General features: G+C 40.7%; 1 protein-coding gene across 1 annotated transcript; it reads right to left on the reverse strand.

Moving 5' to 3' along the window:
- Positions 1–3288: 3288 nt before the first annotated feature.
- On the reverse strand, positions 3289–4653 carry cxcr4b (chemokine (C-X-C motif), receptor 4b; the record flags this gene model as incomplete). Its single annotated transcript, XM_083908480.1, has 2 exons — positions 3289–4413; positions 4648–4653. The coding sequence occupies 2 exons, from the start codon at positions 4651–4653 to the stop codon at positions 3289–3291; spliced, it is 1131 nt and encodes a 376-aa protein (XP_083764606.1).
- Between the last annotated feature and the right edge of the window lie 5206 nt (positions 4654–9859).

Consider the following 9859-nt stretch of genomic DNA (forward strand, 5'->3'; position numbering starts at 1 on the left):
AGCACCAAATGCCGAAGGCTTTAGGCTCCGACTAGGAACGAATAATTGGTTCCGACTGAGCAAACGTGAGACCGGTACATGAAATTTAGAGTTGAAACTATTGCTTTGACTGTTGATATGGGTTTAAGATTCATTTCGAAATAGTGAAATAACGGATGGATCTTTTTGGATTATTTATTTTTATTAAGGCTTGACTGTTTGACGCTTTTATGTTCTTCTTGGTCAGTTCTTCATTTTTGACAAAGAAGTATTTTGTGCATTATTGCAAAGGAATACTATTGCATTCGGTTAGAGTCACTTCCATGAAAAAAAAAAGAAAGAAAAAAAAGCGAAATACAGGATACAATCCATGCTGATTTATGTGCATCCAATGGAAGGGCACAGTGAGGTGTTTCACACAATATGGAAGTATTTCTGTTAAGACAGACATCAGGTTAATTAGAAAAATAGTTGCCTGTGGTCCAAAGAATTATGAATTGGTAAATGACAAAGTTACTGCACCAATATGTGATACAGATCAAATACATTTAAAATGAAATACATCAGAAACATCAAACATCAATCAATAATGAAATACAGCAACACACGGTTATAAGGACAAGTGACTTTTTTTTTATTTTTACACATAACATGAGCACTGAAAATCACTTATTTCCCATGAAATGTTTCTCACGCTTTTGGTTGAGTAAACAAAGTACATTCAGGTATTCAGTGACCAATGCAGGAAGATCCATGCACAGTGAGTGACGTTAGAATACAGCGGGGGTGTCATCAGAGATTTTCTCAGGCAGTTGACCACAGGAGCTCCTGGTGCAGGAAACCGTCTTCCTGCTGCTTACTTTTCCAGCCAAAACAATATAGCCATTAGTGGAGCAAGTCACTGCCAAAGCGGAACCTGTTGTATTTATATCAGTTTCTTTCTTAGTTTGCAAAAAAAAAAAAAATCTCTGCACTTACTGGTACCGGTCCTGTCACTCATGATCTTGACGTAACTCAACAGCAACACTGAAATGAGCTTCATGCATGAGTGATAAATCACCAGTGAGAACTATTTCCTGTCCATTTCAAACACTTTGGCCTTTGACCCAGCAAAACAAACAAGGAAACCCTCAGCACTGCAACATACATACAGAGATACTGTATACACATGCATTTATTTACACTACGATATTAAACATGTTGGATATTTCTTTGAAACATTACACAGGGACATTGATGTTTTGCACGAGATGACCACCGGATCATCGTCTTAGACGGATTTAATGTGGCTACAATCACACATTCGGCCGCGTTAGACGTGTGTGTTGTCGAGAAGTACAAAAGAGAACAAAAGCTTTAATTATGAATGAAAAGAGGGCCTCCTTGAACTCCCAAGGGGACTGAGAGTACTGAAATCTGTGCACTCAAGTGGACACTGAGTGTCCTCAATATATGTTTATTTTATGATTTTCTTTGGTTAGTATTTAGAAAAAAAGGTCAATCATACACATTAAGCCACATAATCACTCACACCCATAAAACAAATGACACAAAAAGCACATGAATGATCTCCTTAGATTATGTTTAATGCATGTATTTATTCCCCTACGTCTTAACCATTTACAATGCACAATAACTGTTTGGTTTAGGTGAATTAGATTGCAATATGACCAAATGACAGAGCGTCCCTACAACTTGAATGGACATCTGCGTTATTTATGGTTATTCATATGGTCCTATAGTGCAGCAACAAGGCTTCCTGATGGCAAGTGAAGAGAAGGATTAATTTGAGCTCAGTGAAGTGTTAATTACAAAAGTCTCCGCGCACATCTCGTCCTGCTGAGGCAGCACAGCTCATATGCTAATTCCGGATCATTTGGAACATTTCCAACTGAAAAAGCGCCTCTTGTTTGACCGCGTTTCACTGTGAGAGAGCAGGCATCACCGACATCACCATTAACCTTGGTGGCATGATGGGGGCACTTCACAGCCCTTTTACATGTAAAGAGATGGAAATCTCCACTGGAGCCTTGAATGGATGCAAACACTGCACTGCAGCCATTTGACGACTTCATTCTCATTGACGTCTATTGTTGCCAGCTTCCTTTGGTCTCCAAATTGAGCCGAGATGTTACAGGCTTGTAAAGATTTATAGAAAGGAGTCAACACAGAGATTGATGAGTGTGTTCAAACTTGTCATTTTAATGCCTCGCATTGTCACTAAATAATTCCAAGAGATTTACTGCCAATTATATTCTGCACAAAATCCCCAACAAAGACTACAGCTGCTTATTTGCATTTTTGTAATACGTGTCTGAAAATGACTATTTCTTTCTTGAGAGTTAGGGCTAAAGTGACCCATTGAATCTGGATAAAATTGCCTTGTCAAAGATAAGGGAAGCGTTATTTCTTGTGAACTGTGAGGAAATGGAAAGAAGTCAAAGAACAAACCGTGCTATTTTCTTTGTTAAGCTGCCCTATGGGTGCTAATTATAACTGAGAAGTTTAGCTATTGTGTAATGGCTGCTTAAGATGTAAAAGTGCACAGATGTTCTTGCAATTACAGGGTCTGTCTGCTCAGTCCTCCTTCTGCTTTATAGCCAGATCAGGTGGAGACGTTTTTTTGTTAAAACACACAACAGACACACACACATGCACCCCTCCCCCTCCCTACAAACACACCTCATCTGCAAACCCCTGAAGGCAGAGGAGGAGGAGGAGGACTTGGTTTTAGGTGAAAACACACAGCAACACTGTCATTAAGAAAAACAGATTTTCTTTATTTTTTTTCCACGTAAAAAAAACACACAACTCAAATCTGAAACAGTATAAAAACAGCATGCATGTTTTTTTATTATTATTATTTTACAAAAACGTCCAGTGTGAATGACAGCAATAAATAATAGCTTTAAGATAATCACACGATTTAAGTGCGAACACACACAAATGCTACAAACTATGTACACGTTTCTAAAAGCAGCTTCCATCCCTGAATAAACGGAAAAAGGGCATTGTATGCCTGAGCTTTGGTGCAGTAACACTGGTCACAGAGTGGAAAACAGGGAAATCTGACCTTGATCATAAAGCTGAAAGAGAGGAATTGAGGCATTGTCTTAGCATACAATCTGCTTTGAGGAACACAAAACTGCAATCAAAACCCCTCACAATTGCAGTACACAAAGCCAACGACATAAAAATGTATAAAAAAATCTATTTTTACATGTGTACAAAATGTAGTAAGTTCTTAGAAAGTTAAGCTTAGTTTTTTTTTCCTCCTGAGAGTATCACGTGGCAGATGTTGACAGTTTGTTAACTCGACAGAACGCTTGATGACTCGGACTCGGTCGACACGGATGAGATTGGCCCTCTCTTTTTCGTCATCAGAGTCACTTTCTGACTCGACCTGCTGCCGACTGCCAGCGCGCTCCTGGCCGTCTTCTTGAACTTCACGCCCAGGAAAGCGTACAGGATGGGGTTGAGGCAGCAGTGAAAATACGCCAGCGCCTCGGTGACAGAAATCCACTTCTCCACGGCTTGTTGCAGCTCGCACGACGTCGGGACCACGTTCAACATCATGAGAGTGTCCAAGAAGATGCCGACACAATAGGGCAGCCAGCAAGAGAAGAAACACAGGATCAGAATGACCGTGGTCTTCAGCGCTTTCTTCTTCAGAGCCTGGCCCTTGGCGCCTTGTGCCAGCTTGGCAATGATGATGCAGTAGCAGATAAGGATGACCAGCCCGGGGAGTATGAAGCCCACTACGATGTGCTGGAACCGGAAAAAAGCAGTCCACGCGAGGTTGTTTCTCTGCGGGTAGATGCGCTGGCAGATGGTTCTGGAGTCTGCCGTCTCCATGCTTTCATTGGTCAGGTCAAAATTGGAAGAACCTGTCTTGAGCACTCGGGCAAACACCATGTCAGGAACAGTGAGTATGGCCGCAGGTAACCACACTCCCACGTAGATCACTCTGCTGGCAAGCAGCTTTCTCGTGGCTTGGCTGTTCGTGGCGCGCACGACTGCCAGGTATCTGTCTAGACTGATGAAAGCCAGGATCAGCACGCTGCTGTACAGGTTGACTGTGTAGATCATGTGCACTGACACGCACAGGAAACTTCCAAAGTACCAGGTTTTAGCTGCGTCCACCGCCCAGAACGGCAGCGTGAGGACAAACAGGAGGTCGGCCACGGAGAGATGGAGCCGGTACTTGTCTGTCATCGTTTTCACTTTCTTCTGGTAGCCCATCACGACGACGACTAGTCCGTTCCCGACCATTCCCAGGACAAATATTATTCCGTAAACAGTGGGCAGGAAGATCTTGTTGAAGTCGCTGCTCAAAGCGCTGCCGCATGGCTCCTGGAAGTCCAAGCTGAAGTCTCCAGACTCCTCTGAGATATTGTCAGTGCCGTTCTCAAACATGTCAAAGGTATAGTCGTACTGGAAGAAGAGAGCATTTAAAAAAAAAACATTAGAAAAGTTGACTTGACAAACAAAAACGAGCTTTTATTTTGAAAAAAGTGATCAAATATGAGCATTAAGTGAGATATATGGTGAATGAAACTACTACTAACATAACTGAGAGGTGAAGAAACTTTATGTTAAAAACAGCTCAATGGAAAGATGTACAGAAAAGTCCAGGGAAATAACAATAAAGAAAGAAAAAAAACTCACCTCCATGTTTGCTGTTGTGGAAAAGCAACGTGATGACCAGCGTGTGCGTCTTTGGCGTCAGTGAATCAGCAGCAGCAGCAGCCGCGGTGGTCAGTGTTTGTTTGACGGAGCGCAGACAACAACTCAATAAATACAGAGAGGTGCGCTCCACACTACGACCCCTCCCCCCCGGAGGAGGAGCGCAGGGCGATGCTGCTCCAAAAGCGGGTTGGCTATATAACTAAGCGCCTGTCTGCTGGTGGTGGTGGTGGTGAGGGCGTGTGAGTTTGTGAAAGTTGGTGTCTGTTATCTGTCACCGCCAAAAAGTTTCACACATAAAAAAAAAAAAAAAAGAAAAGAAACGAGAGAGAAAAACGCGCGAGGAAACGTTACATTTTACGAGTATTATTATTAATATTATTATTACAATAATCAAAACAAATAATCCCGGATTAAAAGATTTGAAAGATTGAAAGATTTCCTCGATATTACTACTATTATAGTAATACTACATACTATACCATATTACTAACCCTAAGGGTACTAACCCTATTACTAATACGAACCCTAACCCTACAATAATTAAAACAAATAATCCCGGATTAAAAGATGATTTGCTTGATATTACTACTGTTATAGTAATTCTATATACTGTACTATATTACTAACCCTATTACTAATACTAAACCTAACCCTATTACAATAATTAAAACAAATAATCCCAGATTAAAAAATGATTTCCTCGATATTATTACTGTTATAGTAATACTATATACTATACTATATTACTAATACTAACCCTAACCCATACTATATAGTATACTACTATTATAATATCACCATTATTACTACTGTTATTATTATTAATAATAATGTAGTATGAACTCAATTCAATTCAAATAACTTTATTCGTCCCCAAGGAGCAATTTCAAAAGGCCATGAAAAAAGCAAAAACAAGTAATTTAAATAAAACACAGACAGACATAAATATTAAGACATACGATACAAAACATTACCCTTGGATTAGAGAAGTTAAAAGGTATCAAAACAAACAAAATTGAACCCAACGCCCAGAATAATGTGAACTGTTGCTGAACCACATGGGATTAAAGTCCTTCATTCATATATGATAATACCAATATTACCCCCCTGCAGAAATGTAGCCACTGTGTTACAGCAGGTTACAAACATGATGCACAGCTCTAGAGTTACAATTGTTTGGTGACATAATCCCCCCACACATGTGCCTCCAGGAGACGTTATTGGGAAAGTTCAAGCAATTTTCGGATTACACTCACACACACACATGCTCATCTAGTCAAATATATGTACAACTCAGCAGCAACAGCCTGTCACTTTACACTCTCTTCCTCAGTCTGTGCGTGGGTGCACAGGGAGGGGGTAGGGGGGGGAGCTGACATCAAGACTGGTGATTCAGATTTCTCTCCACAAATCACTTTCTAACTGTATATGGTGACAGTTTTCATCAGGCGAGGCGTGCATCTGTCCTCACCTTTGTACACACCCTGTCAGCGCTCAAGTGCTGTTCTGTCTGCTCTCCCGAGTGCTAAATGAGCCCAAGTGGATTTGAAAGAAGCCTACGCCCTTGTAAAGTGGGATTTCGTTTTTCTTTTTTATGAAACGGCGTTCGAGCCACAGTGTGTTGGACGTTCACGCTCTTGCCAGTCCTCTCTGATTTCAGTTAGGATAGTGATGACAGGGCCAGGCTGCACCAAACTCCCCGCCCCATCCTGCGCAGACGTTTGTCTGAAACTGAATATCCTCCGTGTGGCATGCAAATACCACTTCATGTCTTTGATATATGAGAGATGTGATTGATTCTGTGAGTCGGTCTGAATCATAGATATGATTGATGTCATCTCCGCGTCCTTAGGGAAACAGGGCGACTCTTAGAAAGCAGCGAAACGTCACCACACTTTGTCCACACGCAGGACAGAAAAGTGGTGTTTATACTTTATGTAAATCACCCTGCATCAGCAATTTAGCTGCATCTACAATATCAGAGGTTAGATTATGATTTAGCAACTAAAACTAAAAAAAGTTAAAGGTATAGTACACTTTAAAACCCTCACAGAGCATGAACACATGTGTAGGAGATGAACCTCCTTCAATACATCTGTGGAAGTCTTTGATAACAGACTATATTTCTCTGGAAAGACTAAGATTTCATATAAACGGTCAGATTGACCTTTTCACAGCAAAGTTTTAAGGTACCTGGGAACTCAGAGTGCAACTGCCTGAAATGTAAGACCTAACAAGGACCTTTGAGATCATTGCAGTGGATGTATTCTGGATTTGCTACATATCTCATATAATCTGTACTGGACTGTTTTTTGAATTTTGAAAATGGTCAATAAAAAGAAAACTCCACGAGCCCTAAACACATCACGGTTTAACTGGTGTCGGGTGCAACTAAAATCCACAGACATGAGGAAAACAAAGTTGTTTTTCTCCACAGAAAACAAATGAAATGCTCACTCAAAATGTTTTACAAGTAATCCGTCCAAAAAGGCACAACGAGGAGCGTGGTAATCTTTGTTTTAATATAATAACAGAACAAAATTATAACCTAATCTGCTTCAGTAACCACATTAACAACACATCACTGAATTTAAATGACTGTATTAATTATGCCTTATCAAAGTGGCTGTAGACTTGTGTCCTGTGTGTTTCACATCCACCTGCAGTCAGACTCCCGAGGAGAAGAAGAGGGAGAATCTGCAGCTGCAGAGAAAGGCCACTGTATTGGTATGATGCTCTTATCATTGGCATTCAGACACAGACAGTTGCCCTGTTATCTGTGTGAAGAACTCCTGGATTTCATTTGCATGCTGGATAACATGCATGCATTTTCTTTTTCACATTCACTTTCACTGCAAAGGAGGGACTTCTGGGTGATTTTTACTTTGTGGATCAGCTTTCTTACAAGAAACCTTTGTTTTTGCAGCACAATCTAAGTTCAATCGACAAACACATCACAGACACATGCATTTATCAATTACTGTGTGAGGAAATACTACAAATTAAAAGTCAAAATGTATGTATGTAGCCCACAATTACAAAACAACATCCTGGTAACATCCTCTGTCCTTAGACCCTCGACCAGGGTGAAGGGAAAAAACCCTTATAACAGGGAAAAAGAAAGAGGTAGAAACCACAGGTGAAGGATCCACTCCCTGGATGGACAGACGTGCAGTGGATGTTACCCAAAACACACAATACATACAACCAATGTCAGCTTGTTATTTGATGGCAATTTTATTCATATTACGCATTTTATTCATATTTTATTACAAACCCAATGTGACTTACAACAGAGGGCAATGACGGTGTATAAATACAATAAAACGTATAGAAAAAAATCAGCGTTTTTCAATTGGCCAGTGCCCAATAGGAGTGGTCCATATTGCTAAACACAGCATAATACCCAACTTCAACTATAACCAGTTAATGTTTGACTTTAACCTAAACACAATTCAAAACTAAACTTTAACTCATCCACACACACAGACAGAAACACACACAGTGAAGGCCAAAGATAATAGCTTATAGGTTATAGTTTAATCTTAAAAGGTTAAATATATGTAGGCCCAGATTAATGATTTGGTACAAACGTATTGAGACAAGCACCACACAGGTCTTATAGAATTAAAGTAGGTGATACCCTTACAAATTTCCCACTCGCTGCCCTTTTAAAATCTGGTGTACCTCTTTCAAAAGGAGCCCACTCCCCATAATAAATAAGATTTTTTTTGTCTTTGCTTCGACGGGATATCTGCAGCCTCTACTGTCAGCGTGAGGATTCAGATTGCTATCATGCCAGAATACAAAGGATCTGTGAGCTACTTAGAATACAAATCACAACAAGTGTGAACGACAGCGAAGGAGTGGGGGTGGGGGGTGGTGGTGGGGAAGCTCTCCAGTGAAGAATGGCTATTGAAATGAAGCAGAAGAATGCCGGCGAGATAAAGAGAAAGAATGAGCACTGCTGTTCAGTCAACGCCGACCCTCCGCTTCCAACTCAACCCCGGCCCCCGTCAGCAAAGTTGGCGAGGGATACGTTTTCATAATGATACCTCTGCTCAACTATCACCTTCACTTTCCTCCTTTAAAAAAAAAACAAAAAAAACACACACAACACATGATAAATAACATCCAGCCTTTGTTCCTGAAGATGACTTTGGGTGTTGCCCATAAGCACACAAAAGATTTTGGGCAACTCAAATACCTTTAATCTCTTGTCTGAGCTCTGAATAGTGCATGTGTATTTCAGCTCAATAGTCTGTATGGCACATAATACAGCATGCGCTTGTCATTCCATTGTGGAGTGAAGAGGCTTTTTTATGTTGTGATATATGCAGTGCTCCTTTTTTTTTTTTTTATTATTTTATCAGCACTTTGATTTAATGCATGCTGTTACATTACAACCCTCACATTCTCACTGATATAACGATTCCACAAGATTATGAAACATGCTTTGTGGCGTATGTGTTGTATTTCTGTCGGTTGATTTAAATACAGAGACTTTAGTAATATTCCCAGTGGGCAAAGTGTGGATGCTCCTGTTTTGAAAATGACTTCAGATGATCTGAATGTCCCTGCTTGTTTGTGCACAGAGTTATGCTCATTATTCACCCTGGAATGCATAACTTCTTTATCTATCTATCAGCAGAGGCTCTCTTAGGGTGTCTTTGTTTTGCCATTTCTTCATGGATGATGTGTACAGCTCTGCTTAGGGGGATAGGTGGGGGAGGTGGTGGTGGTGGTGGTGGTGGTGTGGTCCTGAGTCAAGATGAGAGACCTATCCTTCACGCACCCGGAGCTTTTGTTTGGGTTTGGTCTTGTGTCAAGACAAGACGAATCAAGCCTCGGCGAGAAGAACTCGACACCAGAAAAACGATACGCGACTTATCACGAATGCAGATACTGTGCACAAGTGCGCCATAATCTCGCAGGAGAGTTACTGCTCGATTTGAGTGACATGCGGAAGATTCAGACAGATATGTTGGCACAGTTAATAATATTACGGATTATATTTCGACAAGCATCTAGGGCTGAATGTTTGTGCTTAAAGAGTGCGGATTTGAACAATTGACCCACTTTTAAAGACAAAGCTGGCTCCTTATCTTTGAACGACATACATTTAAACTTCCTACTTTGCTGCAGGGCTGCAAGTGTTTCTGGCGTTTCTTATTTTTATTTTTTTTTGGGG

This window comes from Microchirus variegatus (genome assembly GCF_963457635.1).
Source record: "Microchirus variegatus genome assembly, chromosome: 22".
NCBI lineage: Eukaryota > Metazoa > Chordata > Actinopteri > Pleuronectiformes > Soleidae > Microchirus > Microchirus variegatus.